This window comes from Geotrypetes seraphini, chromosome 2 (genome assembly GCF_902459505.1).
Source record: "Geotrypetes seraphini chromosome 2, aGeoSer1.1, whole genome shotgun sequence".
NCBI classification, from domain to species: domain Eukaryota; kingdom Metazoa; phylum Chordata; class Amphibia; order Gymnophiona; family Dermophiidae; genus Geotrypetes; species Geotrypetes seraphini.
The window spans coordinates 494324751-494350926 of NC_047085.1; the positions used below are offsets into that span (position 1 = coordinate 494324751).

General features: G+C 40.9%; 1 protein-coding gene across 2 annotated transcripts in view; it reads right to left on the reverse strand.

Annotated features, from left to right (window-relative positions):
- ATP6V1C1 (ATPase H+ transporting V1 subunit C1) overlaps positions 1-26176 on the reverse strand; it is an 89968-nt gene that overhangs the window by 29055 nt on the left and 34737 nt on the right. For both annotated transcript variants that reach the window (XM_033931930.1, XM_033931929.1), the window contains exons 4-7: positions 19419-19504; positions 11433-11527; positions 8444-8535; positions 1589-1687 (exon numbers count right to left, since the gene is read on the reverse strand). In XM_033931930.1, the coding sequence (XP_033787821.1) occupies positions 1589-1687; positions 8444-8535; positions 11433-11527; positions 19419-19504 (372 nt within the window). The remainder of the gene's footprint in view (positions 1-1588; positions 1688-8443; positions 8536-11432; positions 11528-19418; positions 19505-26176) is intronic.

Sequence of the window (26176 nt, forward strand, 5' to 3'; positions counted from 1 at the left end):
GCCTGTATTCACATCAGGAAATTCAGAAGAGAGCTGTGCTCTGGACTCCACTCAGAAATCTGCCCAAGAAAGAGAAGCTCTAGAAGAGTATAAACCACAAGTCTCTGGATTCATCTGTTGCAGATGCTAAGGAAGTTATGCATATAGCTTAAAAGAATACATGGGAGGGTGTGGTGGGGTTAGGGTGTTGGGGAAGGGGAATTTATTACAACCTGTGAGTTATTCTTGTTATGGACCACTGTGTGGTCATGTTGTATAATCTGTGTTGGAAAGTTTATTTTTCTGTGATTTTGCTATTGGATTGTATAATAACAATAAAAATAGATGTTGGCATTGTCATCTCGAAGCAGGGACTTTAGATCATTTATTGTTCTATTGTCCATTCATTTTGGCTTTTTGGAAATCAATATGGGGCCAAATTAATTGTTTTTTGGAAAATCCAGTGACATTGTCCTATGATTTGGCATGACAATGAGGGCTAAAAAATCTTTATTCATTTTCAAATATTACAACAAGTGTATAATAGTCAAACAGAAAATCTTTAACTAATCACGTGACAATCTTACTTAAATTCCTTCAAACATATAAATATAAAAGAATCCCTACCCATCCACTCATATTAATAATAAACAATTATCAATTATTATCTTTCACATTCCCTCCCCTATATTTTATCTAATACTAAGGTGTTTAAGATGTCTGATCATTAGAATAATTAATCAATGGCCCCCAAATCTTTTTAAACTTGTGATAATTTCCCTGTTGCATGGCAAGCACTCTCTCCATTTTATAAATATGACATACTGAATTCCACCAAAAAGTATAATTCAGTTTACTGTAATCTTTCCAGTTTCCAGTAATCTGCTGAATGGCAATCCCTGTCAATATTAATAGAAGTTTATTATTTGCAGAAATTGGACTTTTAAATCTCATAGATGTACCAAATAATATAGTATCATATGAAAGGGCAACATGATTTTCTAACAATGAGGGCTAAAAGCCAAATATCATCTAAGAACAACAGGTTTTTACAAATTATGACAGGAGTTGCCATACAACAAATAACGAGCAATTGGAAAGACTGAAGAGGCTTAACTATAGTTTTTGGTGGAATTCCTTGTGTCATATGTATAAAATGGAAAGAACATTAGCTACTCAGAAAGGGAGTTTTTAAGAAATTCCAGGAGACTTGGGAGCCAATAACAAAATATTGTAATGTCTAAATATTGTTTTTTTCCTTTAAAAATGCACATCCGGGAGGGGGGGAGGTCTGGTATGATAATGAATTTTAGTATATAGATATGGGATTCATGATTGATATTTTGTGTTGGAAATTGTGATTGATTAGGAGGCAGGGGGGATTAATTCTGTGATGGACATTAATAGTATATTAAGTGTGATATTTGAGTATAAAATGATGTATTTATTGTTACACTTATTGTAAGTTTTAAAAAAGAATTTGAAAAAAAACCCGACAATAAAAATAATAAACATATGAAAAAGAATACTAAGTTGTGTATGTATCTCTGAAACACAGGTGCACATGTACCTGGCATATACCCTGATATCAAGGTGGTTTACTACTTACCTTGGTACAACCACCAACAATGTGATCAGATATTCTGAATCAAGTACAAAGTCGTCTTTTTTAACTATTTCAGCTAGGCTTCGGGTTAATAAACTTCCCCTATAGAAAATAAGAATAAAAGTGAGAGTACAATTCAAACCTTACAGTTCAAAAATAATAAAAAAACAAAAGCAATTTATAAAACCTATTACTTAAGATGAAATAAATATTTTAAGATATTATGCAGATCTATTCCGCTTTTAATTAAAACAAATATATTATTAAAAGTTATACACATTTAGAACTACTGTTACTACTATTTTATTTTTCTTACATTCCTAAGCAAAACATATATCATTTAGAGCAGTTTTTTTCAACCTTTTTACACCTATAGACCGGCAGAAATAAAAGAATTATTCTGTGGACCGGCATCAGTCCGTGGACCGGCAGTTGAAGAACACTGGGCTAAGTTGTGGGCCAGACCCCGCCCATCTCTACCCAATCTCCACCCTAGACCCCAACCCCATAATAGTACTAATTGCACCTTGCACGTCCTGTGCCTCATCTGGAAGCCTTCCCTCTGACATTGCAACGTCAGAGAGAAGGCTTCTGGTTCAGGCACAGGATGCCCGTAGGAGCCACTGCCCGTGGCTTTGTGCACTGAATCAGTTAGGAAGAGGGAGCTGGCTCGAAGATAACGCCGCATCGATCGCACTGTGGACCGGCGGTTGAAGAACACTGTTTTGGGCCTGATGCACGTGCTGGCCCTGTGGACCGGCAGGAAATTTCTGTGGACCAGCACTGGTCCATGGACCGGTGGTTGAAGAACCCTGATTTAGAGCATTAAAACAGTCACATCAACTGACTGGCATTTAGACTTCTGAAATTGTCATTTTTATGGGATTACAGTGTTTTTAACAGGGGTCTGTTTACTACAGCCTGGTTTTCAAGATTTCCACAATGAATATGTACAATGGGCTGCTGAAAAGGTGTCAGCCCAACCAAGAAAAAAATGATGTGGAGCCAAGAAACTTACAAGTTTTTCCACACTTTTCTTGAAACTTTTTGTTTCAATGATATGAAATGAAAAGTGTTCAAGAAAAATGTGGAATAATTTGTAAGTTTCATGGCTCCACATTATTCTCTTCTTGGTTGGGCTGAGAACTTCTCAGAGGCCCCTCGTATGAGATCTATCACATGCAATGGAAACAGGGAATGCAAATAGATTTCACATATAGTCAACTGAGGAAATCCTGAAAACCAGGCTGGGTTGTGGACTTCAAGGACTGGGTTTCAGGACACTTACCATGCTTTAACAGCAAAAACTAACACGGGGTAGCTCTCCACCTACAGTCCCGTCAGTGGGAATTACAGACCGGTCAGTCTCACCTCAATAGTGAGCAAACTCATGGAAAGACTTATTAAACAAGAATTAGATACGATCCTGACCGAGGAGAATCTACAGGATCCCCAGCAGCATGGATTCACAAAGGGAAGGTCCTGTCAATCCAATCTGATCAGCTTCTTTGACTGGGTTACAAGGAAACTGGATATGGGGAAGTCTCTAGACGTTGTGTACTTGGACTTCAGCAAAGCTTTTGATAGCGTCCCGCACCGCAGATTGTTGAGCAAGATGACTTCGATGGGATTGGGAGTGATATTGACGACATGGGTCAATGATTGGTTAAGCGGTAGAATCCAGAGGGTGGTGGTTAACGGTACCCCCTCCAATACATCGGAGGTGACCAGTGGAGTGCCACAGGGATCGGTCTTGGGACCGATCCTTTTTAACATATACATAAGAGACCTGACTCAAGGGCTTCAAGGTAAAACAACACTATTCGCCGACGACGCCAAACTATGCAACATAGTAGATAACAGCACCTTACCCGACAGTATGGAGCAGGACCTGCTCTTATTGGAACATTGGTCCTCGACTTGGCAGCTGGGCTTTAATGCCAAAAAATGTAAGGTCATGCACCTTGGCAGCAAAAACCCATGCAGAACTTACACTCTGAATGGTGAGACCTTAGCTAGGACTAGGGCAGAACGTGATTTGGGAGTAATCATTAGTGAAGACATGAAAACTGCCAAGCAGGTGGAGAAAGCTGCATCCAAGGCTAGACAAATGGTGGGATGCATCCGTAGAGGTTTCGTCAGCTGGAGGCCCGAAGTCATAATGCCCCTGTACAGATCCATGGTGAGACCTCATCTTGAATATTATGTTCAATTCTGGAGACCACATTATCAAAAAGATGTGCGGAGAATCGAGTCGGTTCAGCGAATTACCACCAGGATGGTCTCGGGACTCAAGAACCTCCCATATGAGGAAAGACTGAATAAACTGCAACTATACTCGCTCGAGGAACGTAGAGAGAGGGGGGACATGATTGAGACTTTTAAATATATCACGGGCCGCATCGAGGTGGAAGACGATATCTTCTTTCTTAAAGGACCTTCAACCACAAGAGGTCATCCGCTGAAAATCAAAGGTGGGCAATTTCATGGCGACACCAGGAAGTATTTCTTCACCGAAAGGGTAGTCGATCATTGGAATGAACTTCCATTGCAGGTGATTAACGCCAGCAGCGTGCTCGATTTCAAAAAGAAATGGGATATGTATGTGGGATCTCTAGCCGGGTGAAGTCTGGGGGTGGGTCATTAGCGTGGGCAGACTTGATGGGCTACAGTCCTTTTCTGCCGTCATATTCTATGTTTCTATGAAACCAGCACATCTTCTGCAATGACTGCATAAAAAATGTTTCTTACGACGTGTTATGTTTACTCACAATTAGTGCACTTAACTGCCTCCTAAAAGCAGGAGTGACAGTGCACAGTAATTATTACATTACATTAGTGACTTCTATTCCGCTTGTACCTTGCGGTTCTAAGCAGATTACATTGGAAGATAACTGGACATTTCCAGGAAGTTACATTATATTGGAAGATATCTGGACATTTCCAGGAAGTTACATTATATTGGAAGATATCTGGACATTTCCAGGAAGTTACATTATATTGGAAGATATCTGGACATTTCCAGGAAGTTACATTATATTGGAAGATATCTGGACATTTCCAGGAAGTTACATTATATTGGAAGATATCTGGACATTTCCAGGAAGTTACATTATATTGGAAGATATCTGGACATTTCCAGGAAGTTACATTATATTGGAAGATATCTGGACATTTCCAGGAAGTTACATTATATTGGAAGATATCTGGACATTTCCAGGAAGTTACATTATATTGGAAGATATCTGGACATTTCCAGGAAGTTACATTATATTGGAAGATATCTGGACATTTCCAGGAAGTTACATTATATTGGAAGATACCTGGACATTTCCAGGAAGTTACATTACATTGGAAAGTAGTTGATTTCAAGTTACACAATGAGGTTTCAGGTTATATTTTGTGACATAGAGAAGAAGTTACCAGAGGGGTGGGTAGTTCGCAGGAAATTTGCAGAGGATATAGGAGGAGGAGGAGGTTAACTGAATATATTTTTTGAATAGTAGTGTGCAATGCACATTAAGTGGAAGAACTTCCGATTTACTCCAATTTATCTTGTATCCTGAAAAAGTTTCCCAAATTTCTCTATCAATTCAAGTAGATTGTTATGTAATAGGGGGTGGGGGAGATAACTTCTAAAGTGGATTATTGCAAAATATTAAGGGCTTCTTTTACAAAGCCGCGCTAGTGGGTTTAACGCGCGGGACTTTTCATCACGCGCTAACCCCCGCGCTGGCCGTAAAACTACCGCGGTAGGAGGCGGTAGCGGCTAGCGCGGCCGGCGGTTTAGCAAACGCTATTATGCGAGTTAAACCGCTAGTGCGGCTTTGTAAAAGGAGCCCTAAGTGTTGTATCTAAGTTAAAAAATGTTTTTATTTGCTGAAAAACTTATTACACGATTTAAAAATGAATAAAGATTAATAAAAAAAAAAAAAGTAATTACCATATGCTAACTGCAGTGTGCAGTCCACGCCCATTCTCTGCCCTTAACCCACACAATTCCCATCCCCTTATGCAGCATACAGTAATTTTCTTCCACACTTCCCTTATGTTGGGTTTTTTTTTCCTTTTTTATTTAATTTTTTCAAATACATTTCCAATCATAAACATCTTGAACAGAAAGATTGACAGAAATAAAATCACATGCAATGGAAACAGGGAGGTGGGGATGTATATTTTTGTTCTAGATGATATGATTAAGAATTTCAAGTGTTATATTGAAAGTTTAATGGATATTTTATTGTACACTTGTTTAAGATTTAAAATGAATAAAGAATTGAAAAAAAAAAAAAAGAAAATCACAAATCTGAGGAAAACACCAAATCAAATTTCAAGAAGTATCAAAGAATTCTATCATTCTCAAGTCCTCAAATTTAGATTCCATACGAAACATAATAAAGGGAACTTATATAAAAGGAAAGCATAGACAGGAGATTAATTCTAGCTTTAGAGTTTGTTATTTCTTATTCTTTATCAAGGCGTTTTAGAGACAGAAATCCAGTCAGCTGGGATGGATCGAAGAAAACATATTTATAGGATTTATATCTAATTATGCATTTGCACGGATAGCGCAGGAAAAAAACTCCACCAATAGAAGTAACTGCTGGTCGGTTCATAATCAGTAACGCGGAAGACAAAGGCGCGCGCCGACAACTGAGCGCAAGACGGAGGCGCACGCCAAAGTAAAAGACTGTTTTTAGGGGCTGCGACGGGGGGTTTTGTTGGGGAGCCCCCCCACTTTACTTAATACAGATCGCGGCGGCGTTGTGGGGGGTTGTAACCCCCCACATTTTAGTGAAAACATAACTTTTTCCCTAAAAACAGGGAAAAAGTTAAGTTTTCAGTAAAATGTGGGGGGTTACAACCCCCCAAACCCCCCACAATGCCCCCACAACGCGGCACGATCTGTATAAAGTAAAGTGGGGGGGGTTCCCTCCTACACCCCCCGTCGTAGCCCCTAAAAACAGTCTTTTTTCTTCGGCGCGAGCCTCCGCGCTGCGCTTAGTTGTCTGCTCGCGCCTTTGTCCCGGCGTGCTTTTGACCTGACACCCTGCTGGTCTCATCAACAGAAATTCTCTCCTTCTTCTCTGAGTATCTTTAGAGACATCAGGAAACATTAATTTTTTTGTCCTACTCCCTTTTGTTTTATTCCTCCTTCCTTGTATTGTCTTTGCCCATTATTTATTTTTGATTTTAATTGTACAACGCTTTGAAATATATTGTAAAGCGTTTTATCACATTTTAAATAAACTATAAACTACAGGATTTCTAGTATGCTGGCTGTTTTTAGCAAGCAACAAACACTAAGGGCTCCTTTTACTAAGCTGCGGTAGCGTTTTTAGTGCACGTTAACTCCCGCGCTACGCGGAAAAATTTACGCCAGCTCTATGGAGGCGTTAGCGTCTAGCGCACGCGGCATTGTAAAACCGCTAGCGCAGCTTAGTAAAAGGAGTCCTAAATCTCATGCTAACTGCTTAGCACATTTTGGTAAACAGGCCCTCCGACTTCAGAAAATTAAAACCAAAGTATCTTAGATGGGAAAGAACTTGGTAAATATATTCTTCCGTCTTAGGGCCGATTGTGAAGCAGGAGATTCATACAAAACATTGGTCTAAATTAACCAAAGTTGTGTAGTTGACAAATATGGGATCCTGTTCTCGCGGGCATCAACACGAGGAGAGCTTTAAATCAACAAATCACTATGCACATTAAAAAAAAGAAGAAGATACTATGGGCAACATAACCCAGAATTTTCATTTGAATTTAAACAAATTTTAATGAAATAAATCATAGGAATAATTCATACAAATCACTTGACATTCTAACAATTATTGTCAAATGCATATAAAAAAAGACCCCTCCCACACCCATCCCATTCATCAGGCATAAACCCATTAAATCAAATAACATACCTCCCCATAAAACTGAATAAAGAATTAAAAATAAATAAATAAATAAATCATAGGAATTACCATATATACTTGGAATATAAACCTATCCAAATATAAACCGAGGTAACCTTTTTTCTCTCAAAAATGGAGGGGAAAAGTGTACCTCAAATATAACCTGGGGTTTTATATTCAAGTGCCCTGCCCCCAGCCCTCCTCCTTCCCTTCCTACCCTACACCCAGCCCTCCTCCTTCCCTTCCTACCCTGCACTAAAAGCCTCCCGCACACCTGCCTTCAGCCCTGGTGGTCCAGCGGTGAGCAGGGACAGGAGCAATCTCTCCAGCGACCTATTCCGGCTGAGCCTGAACCATCCTGCCTCCATCCCGCCTCTACACCTTACCCTTAAATCCCTGGTGGTCCAGTAGTAAAGTGTGGCTGGAGCAATCTTCTTACACTCCTACCCCAAGCAGAGCTGCAATCAAAAATAGCTTCTGCGCATTCCTGCAGCAACCGCAGGAGGGGGACATGGGAGGGATAACTCCTGTCCCGTCCCACTGCTGGACCACAAGGGCTTAAGGCAGGCACGCAACAGGTCCAGGGGTGGGGGGCAGAGTCGAGAATTCAAATATAAACTGAGACCCCAATTTTTGGGTCCAAAAATCTCAGTTTATATTCGTGTATATATGATACAAAATATTGGGGAGGTTTTAAATTAATTTTATAACAATGATAGGCCTGTTTCCCTCTCTTCCCTTCCTAGTCCTCATTTCAACATGCCCACTGGCACATGAACAGAGGCTCTGCTAACCAACTCATAAATCTTCAAATCATTTTTTACAGAGGTTTTCGTCTAATTTTGTTGGTGTTGTAATAAAACAGTGAACTTCCCAGAAAAATCAAACAAAAGATGAAAATAAAGAGCCTTGCCCATAGTCTTCAAGCGGCACACTGATCCCAGAAGACACTTACGCATTTTTCCTTTCCAAGTTCTGGAGGTTCCCTTTCAAGGAATTGTAAGCAGTTGCTCTTGTTTTAAGATCATTATCAATCTGCGTTACACCCTACAAAATAAATAAGAGTTGAAAATAGTCATTAAGTTCAATAATTGCCAAAATACTCAGTTTAAAAGGAAGGGGGACTTTGGACTTCTGAATCACCTTCCCAAAAGTGATGCCACAGGCAGCTTATGATTATTATTTTTTTTTTAGAAATCAGGTATGATAATCTGTCTACATGAGTAGTGACCAAGATAACAAGGTATGTCAGTGAGAGAAGCAGATTTGAATCTATTCTATTCAAATACTTTATATACTGATTCGTACACCATTGCTCTAGCCCAGGAGTGAGCAACCACGGTACTGGAAGGCCACAACATTTCCACAATGAATTTGCATGTGCAAATCAATCTCGTGCATATTCATTCTGGAAATCGTGAATACCCAACTGAGTTACAGCAGTTCCACCAGTGGGAGGGTGTTGCTTCACTCACCTTGTCAAAAGTGAGGGACAGGCTATGTAGGACTTCAGGGAACCTGCCTGTCTCTGATGACTGAAAACAAAATAATGAAACTCCACCACCCACTGGCAGCAATGCAGTTGGAGGACTTCCGCTCAGCTTAGAAGGAACAGTGATGGTTGCCCACCCCTGTTCCAGCCACTAGATCACTCCTCCTTCCAAGATTCCTATTGTTAATAAAGCAAAGAACTGAGAATAATATTTTAATTTATGGTTGCAAGAGTTCTTATCAGCCCAATGAACTAGAAATAAAATATTTCTAATTTTACAAGATCAATTTTTTAATGTACAAAAAAAGTTTCAAATTTATGAAATTCTTCAAAAGCAAATTTTACATTAAAAATCTGAATAGGCATATCACAGCAATAAAGTAGTTCTAGGAAATTAACCCTGTTTCAGCCACATAGTTTAAAATTTACATCAACACTTTATCTAGCTTCTAAGTTGATGCTCCATTTTACTACAAATAAAATCATTTCAGATATATTCTTTAAGTCACTTGGAAGTTGAACATTAACATTTGTTTTAGTGTGATGTTCCATGCACACTCAAATATAAACCAAGATTTTGGGGCCAAAATATGGGGGATCTGGGTTTATATTTGGGTCACGGTCCATCCGCCCCCTCCTGGACCTGTTGCAGCTTCCACCAGGCCTGCTATAAGACCTGGTGGTCCAGGAAAGGAGGGATCTCTCCTGCCTCCTATCCTGGCTAACAGCTCTCACCTCCCTCCTGCCTCCCCAATTATGCATGCAGAGTCTGGCAGGGGAGGGAGTAAGGGAGGGGAATTGGGTGCACAACCTGATAGGGCAGGGCACTTAAATATTATCCCCCAGTATATATTTGAGTCAACCTTTTTCCTCCTTTGGGGGGGGGGGGTATATATTTGGTTTATATTCGGGCCAGTTTATATTTGAGTATATATGGTAATTCTTTTATATTTTAATACTGACTAAACCACATTGAACTTTAATTGGATAATGTGGGATATAAGTGCCTAAGCATTCTGGGATAAAGTACCATCTAGAATTATCTTACAGCTGCTTTCCATAATATGCCCTATAGAGAAAGGCAGATAATTAACCAAAGTAGAGCTGACAACACCCAGCACAACAGCTAATTTTGCAAGGTAGATACTGCAACTCTGGGCACTAATCACAGCAATAGACTACTGTACATAGAAACTAGGGAAGGGAGAAAAATTAGTGACCTTTAACCTGGAATTGACTGAATGATAGATTGATAAAATTAAAGAGGCAAACCAGAGACAGATGCAAGCCAGGGTGAGAATAGCCACCATTCTTTATGCTGCAAGAGGAAACAAGGACAGACAATCAAAGCTATAGCTGTTTTCGCAATCAAATTAAGAGAGGTCTGGAGTGCACAACAGTTGCATTAGATGGAGGGCCACATCTCACGCCATGAAGACCTAATGGATCTATACAGACTGCAGGAGATTCTTCCAGGGGGGGGGGGGGTTCATGTGTGCTTCAATATAACAACCACACCAGTAGGGTAGTGAAAAGTATCAAGACAATAAGACTTTGAACGTACAGCTATGTAGCCGTGATTTAAATTGCATCTTTTCATATAAGAACAAAAGAATTGTCGCTGCTGGGTCAGACCGGTGGTCCATTGTGCCCAGCAGTCTGCTCACGCGGCGGCCATCTGGTCAAAGCATTTAGTAGAAGCAATTCAGGATAGAGAATTTTTCCTCATTCCCGCAGGAACTCATTTTCCTGTCCTGGCCCCATTCCTGCAAGTTCTGTCCTCATCTGCCCAAGCCTCAAACACTTTAAAATCGTAAGTGTTCGAGAGTTGTACGGTTAAGTCAGAGCCTACAGGAATGGGGCAGGGACAGCGACAAAACTCACAGGGACGGGACGGGGAAATTGAGTTCCTGCGGGGATGGGGAAAAATTTGTCCCCCGTGTCATTCTCTAGTCCAGGATATGTACACACTTCATCAATCTTTCACTGAAGCAGCGATTTTGCATCGCAAAATGGGATTTGTGTCGGGAGCATGATATGGGTGTCTGATGCAGATAAGTGCTGCAAATATATATTTTTTCACATTTCTGGATGCATGTGATTTCCAAGATTAAAGTCGTTTCTGAAAACATTTTATTTAGAATGATAATTTATAGTGGCTCAGTTTGGGATTTCGGCTGGAGAACTGTAATAATCGTTCTTTTAGATACGAATTCTATATCGTGAATGGATTGTTTCACTTTATTTTTACTTTGGCATTCCTTTCTTTTAATGTGATTTCTTTTGTAAGCCACTGTGACTTTTGACAATCAACGGGGTATCAAGTGTATAAGAAACATAAACATAGGTCGAGAACCTCTGCTCAATAATGAGAAAAAAAGTCATCACCATAAATATTTCTATATTCAAATTAACGTTTAATGCTTTGTTTCAAGTCTACACACAATCTTACCTTTGTAATTATTTCTGAAATATTTTTCAGGGATTGCTTGATTGGATACTTTGCCATATCCCATTGGAACCGTGTAATATATGTGACTAAATCAACTAAAAAAAAAAAAGAGAAAAAAGTGGCAACTACTCATTCTCCACACAGCTCGGAAATCAGGCATGATCAATGCTTTTACAAAACATATTTAAGCAAGTAGATACAAAGGATTATCAGGTATTAGCCCTTTCAGGACCAAGGGACATATTTGTCCCATAACTTTAAAATCCTATAAATTTTGATTGGGATAGTCTACAGTTCTAAATTTGATATGTACGGATTCCATATGATACTGCCTTTATGTAAACAAACTGGTTCCGACATTCATTCATTAGCGTCGTTGCTAGATTGACGAGAAGATTCACTTGCCACACTGTCCATAAGCCAGAAGTGTGATTTTTTTAAATAAAAATAATGATATTTCACAAAAAAATCAATTTTTTGGCATCTGCAAGCCCTTTTTACCATAAAAATGTCGTCAAAACCACAAAAATTGGCCTACGATCCTTATGGTCCTGAAAGGGTTAACAGATTAAATACACCAGTGGAGAGACGCAAGTAATAAGGTAAGAAGCCAAGAAGTGTACTTCAGTTACTAAAAGAACATCTCTTCCAAAAGCATCAGAAAATGGTTGCTCTATTTAACAGATAGTTTATTTATTAAGCAGGGCAGGACACTGATATCGTGTTCACTAAACTAATACTGTACTGTATAGTGATAAAGTTCCAAATAACCCTGTGGCCCTAAGTGACACTGATAATTGTTATATCCCTTTTAAGAGGGTAAAAAGCCTTTTACCGAGTGAATGTACACAAAACCTGAAGCTAAGATAGTGCACAGGCCTTCAAGACCACAAGAAGACTCAAAGGCTCATGCATGTCATTATCTCTGGATTATGTTGGTTCTCAAAACCTTACAGAGGACAACACAACTCCTACAACTCTCCACTAGGATGACAAATCATAAGATCACTAAAGGGTTAAGGACTTGATATACTGCCTTTCTGTGTGGTACAATCAAAGCAGTCTACATATTCTATGCAGGGTATTTTCTCTGTCCCTACTGGGCTCACAATCTGTGTTTTTGACCTGGGGCAATGGATTTGCCCAAGGTCACAAGAGCTGCACTAACCATTACAATGTCATCCGATACCATACTTTTAAAGCACCTAACTGTATGTGGCTTAGATGGCTATTTTAAAACCCTGAACTCTAGACAGGTTGTGGCATTTCAATTAATTAAAAAAAAAAAAACAACAAAAAACAAACATACACTTCTCCCTCTGTATTCGCGGTTTCAGCATTTGCAGTTTCGTATATTCCCGGTTTTTCGCTTGCTGGCTCCTCCCCCCAAATTACATCAGCTTGCATAGAGAAACTGCAGATTCCCGGCACTTTCTTCACCATGTTCTGCCTCTCCTTCAGGAACAGGCCAGGTCTCCCACCGTATTATTCACGGTTTCATTATATTCACGATGGTTTTTAATAGAAAACAGCGCATAACATATGAAAATGTTTTTTGCAGTTTTTCTGTATTTGCGGTTCTGTTAATCCCCTATCACAGGGAGTACGGAGGGAGAAGTGTATATGCATAAAAGAAACAATGTAGAACCTCAAAAAACTATTTGGCATAGATTGTCTCCCTGAAAGATGCTAAATCTCCTAGCTATAGAGATAACTAACAACAAAGCCAATCCGCTTCAGTAAAAATTTATCATAAGCTCAACTCCAAAATATATGGAGCAGGGTCTAATTCATCATAATATTTTCCAGTAATTTATACTTTTAGAAATATACATATATTGTACATCATATTATAACATATTATGTAAAATTACTCCCAACTCCCTTCCTCTTTTAGTGTGCTAAAAAAGAAAAAGAAAAGAGAAGAATTGATGACTATTCATCACAATATTGTGCCAATGGCCCCCATATTTTTATAAAGTTAGTATATGTCCCTCTTTGTACTGCTATTGCTCGTTCCATTTTAAATATATGGCATAATGAATTCCCATTGGCTGGAGCAGTCACACTCACTAGAAGATCTGAAATACACGGTATTGATTCAAACACACAATACTGAGGGTGATATATCCAAAGCATTAATACAAAAAGAGCAACGCTTCATATACAATTGGCAGACCCTGGCGCCAAAGGGTCTAAATTTAGACATAGATTGGCTAGCAGTTTAAAAGCGTGACCCCCCTTTTTTAATGAGTTCAATTGAATTTAGTGTTTATTTCCGGTTGGAGGGTTGGTAGGATCTTCCGGTTAGTTCTCTTTAAAAACTCACAAACCGAGTAGAAAGATTCAGTTGGCCCGTTTGCTTTGAGTGAGTCTGATTTCAGTGAGCCATCACCAGGTAATATAGGAATTTTAAGAACTTTAAGATTACGATTAATTTAGTACACTGGTACTTATCAAATAGTTCTCAGAACTCTTAGGTTTACTTTAATATAATTTGATATTTCACACTATCTTTCAAGAACTTTGAGCTGTGATTTTTGAATCTGGTTTGATTTTTCCTTAGTGTCCCTCCCTGATGAAGAGGTGAAACTCGAGTCAGGGGGACGGGATTGGAAGAACGAATGAACAGTTCTAAGATTTTAACGGAGCACACAAATTTTACTAATATACAGTCATCAATGAGAATTAACGAAACCAACTACCCCCCTATTCAGATAAGTACATTAAGTTGATCTGAAATAGTTTTTGGTTATCCAGGGACAGGTGAAGGCGATGATGGTCCCCTTGTTAACCTCATTGTAGTGACTTCACTATATTTTGGGTTACTTGGTCTGAGCACTTCACAATAATATTTAAAATAAACCAATGATAATAACATTATTAATAATAGATTATAGCTGTGATCACAATTTTATATAATAATGAATTCCACCAAAATGTATAACTAAGATTTCTGTGATTTTTCCAATTATTGGTTATATGTTGGATGGCAACCCCTGTCATAACTAATAAAAGCTTGTTGTTATATGATGATATTTGACTCTTTTTTTATAATTTATACTTTTAACTGAGTTTCATAATTTTGTAGATTCTTCAAAGTTGCAGTAGTAACTTTTTCTTTTAGGTAAGGAAGCTCTAGTCAACCCAGTGTTTGATTTGATTACAATGCCTAAAGGTTGGGCTTCAAATGAGTGACTGGTTAATAGAAAAAAAAATAAAACACTTATTCCTTTTGTTGAGGAGGAAGACAGTTATTTGCTCAAAAGATAGCTCAACACCACTAGTGTTTTTCACCAACAGAAGCAGCTGCTCTGCAGAGCCTAATGGTGGCTAAACTGCAAGTTAAAGAAAGATTAGGGCCTAAATGCACTAAAGCAAGCGATTGTCTAATGATCATCGCTAAACCGGTTTTGACTGGTTTTCAACAATTGCATTTGCTGACTCGATGCAGAAAAATGGCTCACCGCATGGTTTTCGGCACAATCGCTCATTCTCTGATCCGACCATGCAAATAAAGTCATTAATATTTAAATGCCATGTAAAGTAGCCAAGCGATTGATGCTCTAACATCGCTTTGTGATGCACAAAAATAAGTGAACACTTTTAGCAATCTGAAAAAAAGGCGACTGGTCAAAACCAGTTGCTTACGTGTGTCACCGATCGTTCAGCCCTGAAATTAATAATCAGTACCTAGACTCCTCCTACCCCACCCCGCGTGAGAGAAATTCAGCAGGAGGGATACCCACTTCCTCCTGCCACCGAATGCTCCCCTGAACCTCCCCCCACCCCGCTGTACCTTTGTAAGAAGTTGAGAGCGGAAGATATGCTTGGTCCCTCCTGCTCCAAGGCCCACAAGTCCTCACTGCATCATGTGATGGATGGGGAGGGGTCCAAGGCTCTGATTAGCTTCACAAAGGGAAGGGCCTTAGGTGTCTGAGTCAATCAGGGCCTTGGGCTCCTCTCCATGCATCACATGATGAACTGAGAAGGGGAAGGCCCACCATTTTGGACTGATGGGCTTTGAAGCAGGAGGGACCAAGCATCTATCTTGCTCTTAACTTCTCACAAAAGTACAGGGGGGATTTGGGGGAGCATCTGGTGGCAGGAGGGAAAGGGCATCCCTCCTGTCTTTTCTATTGGGGGGAGGGGATAGTTTGTGGGGGCGCCTGGTGTGGAGGGCCTCCGTTGGCAGGAGGGAGTGGGCATCCCTCCTGTCATTTTTTATTTGTGGGGTGGGGTGGGGGGGTCTCTGTTAGTAGGAAGGAGTGGGCATCCCTCCTGCCAATTTTCTTTTGCTTGGGGGGAGGGGTTGCCATGGCAGAAGGGAGTAAGTATCCCTCCAGCCAATTTTTGCTGCCATTGGCGGGCGGGGGTCTCCCGGTGCCAGTTCGTTGGGGGTGGGTGTCTCTTTAGGGAGGGCTGTGTGTGTGTGTTTTGTGCATCTAGCCCTAGGTTCTTACCTTGATAATTTTCTCTCTTGTCAATGTGTCTAGTGGTCCTGAACGCTAGGGTTTTGCATCTGAACCCGCAAAATGCTTGCAGAAATCTGTCAATCACCTTTTCAACTCCACATTCTTCCCAGGGAGCTGCTCCTGCCCCCTTAGTTCGTACAAAAGCAATCAAGTAGCACTGTAATGAAATAAATAACCGAAAACAGGGGAACAGGGACAATCCCTGACACACCAATTCTGTTCTGCTCTATAACAAATAAATCAATGATGATTATACCATCCCAATAACAAAAAGTATGTGAAACCAACACTAAATTTATATAGAGCTTGTACCTACTCGCATGTCATGCTATCAAGCAGAGACTCAAACCAGACATTACATTCTTTATAGCTTGCTTTTTTTTTCTCCTCTCAGCTCAACTGAGAGGCATGGAATTCTCCAAAAGCAGACTGATCTTAAGGCAGAAGGACAGGTGAAGACCACATACAGGGTAGAGCTTCAGGACCACTAGATACATCTACAAGAAAGAAGATTGAGTAAGAATCTAATCTTTCTTTCTAGTGTAATGTGTTTAGTGGTCCTGAATGCTCACACCAAAGTAGTCCCCAGAGTCCAGGGTGGGTCCGCTGAGCTTGCCTTCAGAACGGAGGACTCGAAAGCATTATCTTTCCTAGCTGCTACATCCACCCTATAGATCCTGGTAAAGGAACGAGGGGTAGCTGCTCTACAGAGCTCTCCGGGTGAGACAGCCCTAGTCTCTGCCCATAAAGTAGCCACTCCTCTAATGGAGTACACCTTCAACTGGATTGGCAGCTGCTTACTGCAGCTCACTTATGCAAATTAAATGGCCATTTTAATCTATCTGGAAATCGAGGCTTTAGACACCGACGTCCCTTTCTTGGCATGACTGGTCAGAATGAAGAGATAATTCAATATGCGAAACTCATTGGTAAATTCGAAGTACTTGAGAAGAACTTGCTTGACATCCAGCAAATACAACACTTTATCCTTTTTCTTAAGACCCGTAGGGTGAAAAGCGGGCAAATGGACTTCCTGACTGACATGGAAGGCACAGACTACCTTCAGTAAGAAGTACAGAACCGTGTGTAAAGAGAGCCCTGCTTCTATAATCTTAAGGAATGGCTCTCTACAGGACAGAGCTTGTAACTCGGAGACTTGTCTGGGAGAAGGGAAGTCTCCCATAAAGGCTCATACAACACTCTACTGAGACCTTGCAATACGGTGTTAAGATCACAGGAAGGGAAAGGAAGATGCCCTGGAGGGCACAATCAAAGAACCTCTTTAATGAATCAGGCGACATCTAAGTGAGGAACCAGGGAGCCTCTTTCCCCCTGAGCTTGGAAACAGGAAAGGCCTGCTATCTGCACTTTCAGAGATCCTTCTGAAGTACCTCCTGCAAAAAAGTCCAGAACTACTGAAACCAGAGCTCATAAGGGCTCTACCCCAACCATAGCACACTAGCACTGAAAGGACTTCCAGTCCTTAGCATAAGTGTTCCAGATTCTCAATAGGGACTGGTGCCTGAGCAAGAAGATCCACTTGGACTGGCAGCCTGATGCCTAATTCCCACTGGAGGTGAACTAGGCCCACATACCAAGGTCTGTAGGACCAATCGAGCACTGCTAGGACAACCAATACCGAATGACTCGTAATCCTGTGAATGACTCTACCTAGCATGGGCCAAAGGGGAGCGATGTACAAGAGTCCGATCTCCGGCCACAGTTGGAGTAACGTGTCCAACCCTGCACTTCCGGATACATATCTTCTGCTGTTAAAGTGAGCCACCTTCGTGTTTACTGCCAAGGCCATCAGATCCATCTATGGATGCCCCCATTGCCAAACTATTGAGTCGAACGCCTGGGGGGCAGTGACCATTCCCCCGGGTCGAGAGTCTGCAACTGAGAAAGTCAGCCTGCATATTTTCCACTCCTGCTATGTGCGTGGCTGAAAGTGAGCTTCTGCCCACCGAAAGAAGATTGGGCACAGTAGAGTGTTCTGGTGCTTTCTTGTCCTTTGACATATGCTACCATTGTCATATTGTCCGAGAAGACTTTGACCACTTTGCCTTCCAGAGATTTCTCCAGTGCCTGATGTGCTATCGAATGGCTCTGAGTTCTAGGTTATTTATGGAGCATGCTTAATAAGCCAGTGTCCGACGCCCCTGAACAAGTGTCTGTCGTAATGACCCCCCCAAAAAAAAACCCATAAAGGCTGGCATCGGTTGTTAGCATTTTCCAGGAGGAAATGTGGAGGGGCATGCCCCTGGAGAGGGCCGCCATCTGCAGCTACCATCGCAGGCTGCTCTTCACTGCCGACAACCATGGAAGTGGTTGCTGAAGTGAGTCCGTCTGAGGAGACCAACAAGAGAGGAGAAAGTCTTGGAGGGATCTCATATGCATCCTCACCCAAGGAACTACCTCTATGGCTGCCGCCATCGTCCCCAGAACCTGCAGATAATGTCACACCATGGGAGTCAGATTTTGTAGCAGTTCCAAAATCTGCTTCTGGAGCTATAGTCTGCATAACTCTGGAAGAAACACTAAACCCAAGGCCGCATCAAATAAAATTCCCAGTTACTCCTGGTGCTGGGTCAGCTCAAGCTGGCTCTTCTTGAAGCTGACGATCCCTCCCAGGTCCTGGAGAAGTTGCACACTAAGGGGACAGGAGCAGCTCCCTGGAAAGAAGATGGAGTTGAAGAGATGATTGACAGTTTTCTGCAAGCAATTTTCAGGTTTAGATGCAAAACCCTAGCATTCAGGACCACAAGACACATTGCACTAGAAATAAACCTTACCCCTCTCCCCCAAATCCCTGAATTTCCAGAATCACAAGGCCAACCTGTCTTGGAGCCTCTTTAAAAAAGCTGTTTGGGCCTACACACAAAAAGGTAGGTAGGTGAAAAGCCAGAAAGAGTGACAGAGGAGACATACAAGGGAGACAGATACAGGGAACCTTACTCCCTAAATCACTTCCAATCCTACCAATTTGGAAGACCAAAATGGCCAATTCTCATTTGTAAATATTCAAAATATACCACTATTGCTTCAGCAGCTTATCTGAGACTAGCAACCCGTGGGACACTGGGATCCCTACGAGGGTCGAGCTAAGGAACCAAGTCATCAGCACTCAGACTTAATGGGGTGGGTCAGTGGAGTGGGCAGACTTGATGGGCTGTGGCCCTTTTCTGCCGTCACCTTTCTATGTTTCTATGTTTCTATGAATCAGCCCAGATACAGCTGTCTCTGAGTTGAAGCCCTAAAGGGGACACAAACTCAAGCTCTCCTGCATGGACATAGGATCACACTAAGGACCAGCATTGCTCCTTTCCCAAACTGGCAAGACAAAGAACACATTGCATGAATCCTTTCCTCTGTGTACCACTGCAAAATGACGTGTGCTGCAATGTGTGAAAGCATACACACATGTACCCTTTAAAAAGTAACTTATGGTGTATAGGAATTTGTAAGCACAACTATAACAGATAACACAAAGGAAAATTAAGTAGTTTACCTCCATTAGCCAATAGGTTTTCCTGAACTTTATCTTTACTGTCCTCCAGTACATCTGCCATATACTGGGCCACTTTCTTGACAACACTAGAAGATCAGAAGTGAAATATTAAAAGATAGTTTATAGAAGCTCAAAACTAAATAAATCTTATAACTAGATATCATTCTATTTAAATTAACAGAAAAGGTCTAAAGATATTCAATTTTTAAGTATTATTTTCATCATTATTCATTTTACAGCTATCCAATTTTAAAGCTTTCAGTTGAATGCCAAGAGGTCACACAAATTACTAGTCTGAAATAACTTACTTTGCCTTCAGTTAGTATACATATCAAGTTCTTGTTATTCTGGCTCCAGAAAAAGAAGGACGGATTGAGATATCAGTGTTTTACTTCCGTTGCTTTCAATGGAAGTCAAACCCAGTTGTCTCGATGTGTCCTACTTACTTCCATTGCTTTCACTGGAAATAAAACCCGGCTATCCCAATCCGTCCTCCTTTTTCTGGAGCCATATGGTAACCCTGCGAAAGGAACAGAACACATGATACAAAGGCACCTTGCATACTGTATGCAGTCCTGGTCTCTCATCTCAAAAAATAATATAACAGTATTTTATTTATATCCAAGTCTGCTTATAAAATTAAAATTTGAACAAAGCAAATTACAATGAATTAGAAAATATGTAGAGGCTGCTACAAGAATAATAAAAGGACAGAATGGCTCCAGGAAATGTTAAACAGATTAGGACTCTTCAGCTTGGAGAGAAAATAACTAAGAAGCGATTTGACAGAGATCTAACAGGTAAATAGGGAATGGTTATGTACTTTATTAATGATACTAGGAGTAGAGGACTTCCGTGAAAAAGAAAACATAACAGACAAGTTAAAAAAATATTTTTCCAGTCAACAAAGTTACATATTAATAAAATAGCATAAGAAATGAAAGCAGATGGAAGACCAAAATGGCCCATCAAATCAGAGTTACTGCAACTACATCTACTTTGCTAAACAGTATAGGCAAGGTCACTACTTGTTCCTTGTTTCATGGAAGCATAAGGGCAGATAAAGATAGCCATACTGGGTCAATACCCTGATGCCAGTCAATAAATAGCGAAGAAAGAGAGAGTGAGAAAGCAAAAAAGAAGCCCCTCCACCTCTCCAAACACCATGGCTGTTGTTGCTTGACCTGGCCAATACCAGCAGAAACCGGCAAACTAGGCAACTTCTCATAAGGCAACCACTTGCCGTCTTGCTCCTAGGATGTGCTACACATTGAAATCCCAATGGTCAGCATCCTTGAAAATGCCCATGGCCAAATTCTAAATCTTCTACTTCTGTAAGCATTTCTTCTTCTTCTTTTTTTTTTTTTTAAAAATTCTTTATTCATTTTAAAACTGACAAACAAGTGATTAATATTAAAACATTACATTACTAATAAAATATACAGCACTTGACATTCTTATACATATAATCCATTAAAGTAGAAATTATAACCCTTTCCCCCCCACCTAACAATTCTTCAATGAAATTTTCATAATACAACAGAAATCCAATCATTAAATAAAAATATTAATCATCCAATTTCCCCCCCTCCCCCCAATAAAATACATGTATCCATCAGAAAGGAAAACGATGTTCATTCATTACAATAATTCTTGATTTTTATTTTTTTTTTTTAGAGGGACTAAAGGAAAGTAAATTAGCAGGAAAGGTCTAATTTTTCTTTCCATAGCGTCCCTTTAGACCAGCACAAATGGGCAGTATAAAAACAGTGACCATCAAGGGAAGGACCCTCGTAAACCTGCCTCCAACACTCGAGCCCCTGGAATGCTGAAAAAACGAATGGAGCACCAAACTGATGCCTTACAGATGTCCAGAGGAGAGACTAAGGAATGCTCAGCCCTGGACGTCGCTTAAACTCTGGTGAAACGGGACCTCAAGAACTGTGTAACTGTTTTACTGTGTAGTAAATAAGCGGACACCACGGCCTCCTTAATCCACTGAACAATAGTAGTCTTAGAAGCTGCTTCATTTTTCCGAGGACCCCCTATCAACACAAACAACTGGTCCAAACGCCTAAATTCTTGAGTCATGGCAATATAACAGTGGACAATTATTCGAGCATCCAAACAATGTAAGCGCTTTTGTTCCACCAACCCTGAACAATTACCCAGGACCGGAAGGGAAATGACATGATTCATACAAAAAGCAGAGACCACTCTGAGGATAAACGGGGGAGGACCAGACAAACAGTTATCTTGTCTCGAGAAAAGAGCAAGAGAGGATCCCTACAATTCTGAGATGTGATGAGCTGAGGACAAGGCCATGAGAAAAATAGTCTTCACAGTAAGCTCTTTAAGTATGCAAACAATAAGGGCTTGAAAGGAGCTGCTATCAGGACCAACAAGACCAAAATGAGGGCCCAGGGTGGGATGGACAGATGGGAGGTCAAATGAAACAAACCTCACAACTGAAACAGACAATATAAGAACATAAGAATAGCTTTACTGGGTCAGACCAAAGGTCCACCAAGCCCAGTAGCTCTTCTCACGGTGGCCAATCTAGGTCACTAATACCTGGCCAAAACCCAAGGAGTAGCAATATTCCATGCTATCGATCCAGGGCAAGCAGTGGCTTCCCCCATGTCTTTCTCAATAACAGACTATGGACTTTTCCTCCAGGAAATTGTCCAGACCTTTCTTAAAACCAGCTACGCTATCCACTTTTACCATAACCTCTGGCAACACATTCCAGAACTTAACTATTCTCTGAGTGAAAAAAAAATTCCTCCTATTGGTTTTAAAAGTATTTCCCTGTAACTTCATCGAGTATCCCCTAGTCTTTGTAATTTTTGATGAAGTGAAAAATTGATCCACGAGGAATCTGCTCTGGAAGCAAGATGGCAGCGGGTTAGTGGTCAGAGAGCGCTCCGTCCTTTCTGATTATCTAATTTTTCTCCTGCTGTCTGATGGTGGTTGGTGAATATTACCGTTGGAACAATGCCGCACACAAGTGAAAGGGCTCTGTCCAGCCAAATCTCTCATTGTCCGTGCAGACGAAGATGGACCGCTTTATGGCCAATTCACCATCAGTTGTCAGAGTTAAGCTGCCTGATTTTACGTTGGAGGAAGGAGCTTCCAGAGTATTTGGGCTAGAGACATCATGGCTTTAACCCAGGTGGGTTAATGCAGCCATGCGGAGAGGGAGCTGAGCTAGGAAAGAACGCCAATAGCCAGGTCAACTTAGGAGCAGAAGGAAATGGCTCACCTATGGTGGTGACCCTGACTAGCGTCTGGAGTATGCTGCAAAGGCTGAAGTGGTGGTAACCAAATCAACAGCACAGTTGTCAACAGTGTGAGTACGACTGATGACTTTTTAACTTCATCAGTTGAGTCTATTAGAACTTAGACTGTCAACAAATTTGAACAGATGGATAAAGAAATATCCTCTCTCCAAAATCTAACAGCCAATCTTGCTAAGTATAAATTATTCATCCAGAGGAAAATTGAACAAATTGAAAATTTCAATAGAAGGTTAAATCTCAGGCTACTTAATTTTCCTAGATCAGCAGGGATTTTACCAGCTAACAATTTTAAAAAAAAAATAACTGAAATTTCCACCAGAAACAATGCCTCCAATAAATCGAATCTAATATCTTCCTGAAAAAAAGATGCCAGATAATTTTCCTAAAGTCGATAATCTACAACCTATTGACATGAACAATTTATCCGAATTTTTGGAAAATCCTTAGTAAAAATTGAATCTCGTGCTACTCTTCTTGTCTCATTTGTATTTGAGCAGGATTTAAGGGCTCCTTTTATCAAGGCGCTCTACGAGGGTTAGCGCGTAGGACATTTCATCACGCACTAACCCCTGCGGCAGCCTAAAATCTTAACATCTCGTCAATGGAGGCGTTAGGTATTAGCGCGGCAGGCGGTTTAATACGCGGTATTCTGTGCGTTAAACCGCTACCACACCTTTGTAAAAGGACCCCTAAATGTTGTAATGCGCTTATTTTTCCGATTTTCACAATCTCTATTTCTTGGTCAAAAAATTTGGGTCTTCCCTGATGTGACGAAGACAACCCAAGAACTTAGAAAATTATTTTTGAACATGAGACAAGAAGTTAAAGTATTGGGAGCTACTTTCTTATTAAGCTATCTCGTCAAATATGTTGGGATAAAGTATACTTTTTTCACTCCCGATCAGCGCCGAGCCTTTCTGGATACCAAGTTAATCCAGAATGTGTAGGGTTAGATTAAAGTTTGATGATGTTATAGCCCACTATATTTACCTAATTAGTAATACTTATTGAGGATCTCCTTATCTTTCTTTGCTTCCTTCAGAGAGAAATGTTTGTGGTCTGAGGAAGAGATTATACTTTTCCCTTTTTTACTTTAGGATATTATAATATTCCTTTTTTTTCTTTGTCAAATATCTTATTCTCTGTATTTCCTGAATAAGTGGATGCTTCTGAATATGTTGAAATAGCAATAAATAATTTTAAAAAACCAAACAAAAAACGATCCACTTGTACCCCGTTCTACTCCACTCAGGATTTTATAGACTTCAATCCTATCTCCCCTCAGCCATCTCTTTTCCAAGCTGAAGAGCCCTAATCTTTTTAGTCTTTCCTCATATAAGAGGAGTTCCATCCTCTTTATCATCTCGGTCACTCTTTTGAACCTTTTCTACCACCACTATATGTTTCTTGAGATAAGGAGACTAGAATTGATCGCAATACTCCAGATGAGGTAGCACCATGGAGCGATACAGAGGCATTATAACGTTCTTACTCTTGTTAACCATCCCTTTTTTAATAATTCCTAGCATCCTGTTTGCCTTTTGGCCACCACTGCACATTGGTCTACGATGGCACCCAGAATCTTTTCTTGGGACCCAACTCCCAAAGTGGACCCTAGCATCTGGTAACTGTGATTCGGGTTATTTTCCCAAATGTGCATCACTTTGCATTTGTCCACATTAAATTTTATCTGCCACTTGGACGCCCAGTCTTCCAATTTCCTAAAGTCTCCCTGCAATTTTTCACAATTCACATGCGTTTTTAACAACTTTTAACAGTTTAGTGTCATCTGCAAATTTAATCACCTCATTCATCATTCCAATTTCCAGATCATTTCTAAATAAGTTAAATAGCATATGTCCCACTACAGACCCCTGTGGTACTCCACTACTTATTCTCCTCCATTGAAAAAAATGACCATTTAGTCCTACCCTCTGTTTTCTATCCTAATCCACAACTGAACTTTGCCACCTATCCCATGGAAGAGAAGCTAAAGAACACCCACAAATAAATCCCCCAAAACAGGACAAATCCGCCAGCTGAACCTTCAGAGAAGACAGGGACAAACACTTATCCAAACCATCCTGCAAAAAGTCTAGAATGTCCAGGAGAGAAGATTTAAGAGGACCCAAGTGACAAGTCAGCACACCAAGCCTCAAAGATGAGTCAAACGCACACATAAGCGAGCAAAGTTGACTTTTTCCTAGACCACAACAGGGTAGCAATAACCGAGGGAGAATAACTTTTTTCACTCAGTCTTGCCCTCTCAAGAGCCAAGCCATAAATGAGAACCGAGCTGAACCTCCATTCACACTAGGCTCCGAGTCAGCAGATCTTCCTGAAGTGGAAGCCGAAGAGGATCCTCCACTAGAAGATGCACAAGGTCTCTGCACCACAATTTTCACGGATAATTTGGTGCCACAATTACCACTAGGCCAGCATGCCGCTTGATTCGTTGAATGACCCTGCTAATCAGAGGCCACAGAGAAAACACATACCACAACCCCTGAGAAAGCCAATGCTGAACCAGCGCATCCAGGCCCTCCACTCAAGAATCTTTTATTCTGCTCAAGAACTGAGGGACCAGGGAATCGGACGACTTCATCATGAGATCCATAATCAGCAGACCCCTACTTGCACATGATTTGGGTGAAGATCTCTGGGTTTAGATGACATTCTTCCTGATCCAGGAGATATCTGCTGAGATAGTCCGCTTGAATGCTGTCCACACATGCTACGTGCACCGCGGACAGGTCTAAGAGATGAACCTCCGACTTCCTGGTCACTGAAGAACTCTTTGTGCCCCCTTGGTGATTCACATAGGCCATGGAATTGTCTGACAACATTCAAACTGCCTTAACTTGAAGGTTATCTAGGAAGGAGCGCAGCGTCAAGCATATCGCTCTGTTTTCCAGCACACTGATTGACCAGCGGATCTCCTCACTTGACCAGCATCCCTGAGCTCCTCACTCCACACAATGGGCCCCTCAGCTGGAAAGACTGGCACCCTTGGTGACCAGGATCCACTGTGGGGGGTTGTAAACTCATACCGCTCAACAGATGACTCTCCACCAGCTACCATCGAAAACTTTGGTGGGCTAAGCTGTGTGGGAGAATTCTGTCTTCCAACTTTTTTGTGTGTGGTGACCATCTGGACATGAGAACAAACTGTAGGGGCTCATGTGAACTCTGGTCCACTGCACCACCTCCAGGAATGCAGTCATAGACCCCAGGACTGCAAATACTTTCTGGCCTACGGATTCCGCAACCAAAACAGAGACCAAATCTGAAGTTGCAGCTTCTGAATTTGTGTTTGCGGCAGAAACACCCTGCCCACAGAGGTATCACAAATATTCCAGAGACTGTGATGGCTAAAGATGACTCTTGGCTAGATTGACCAACCCAGCCTAATGACTGCAGGACTTGTCTTGCACCACTCTGTCCATAACTCTGACA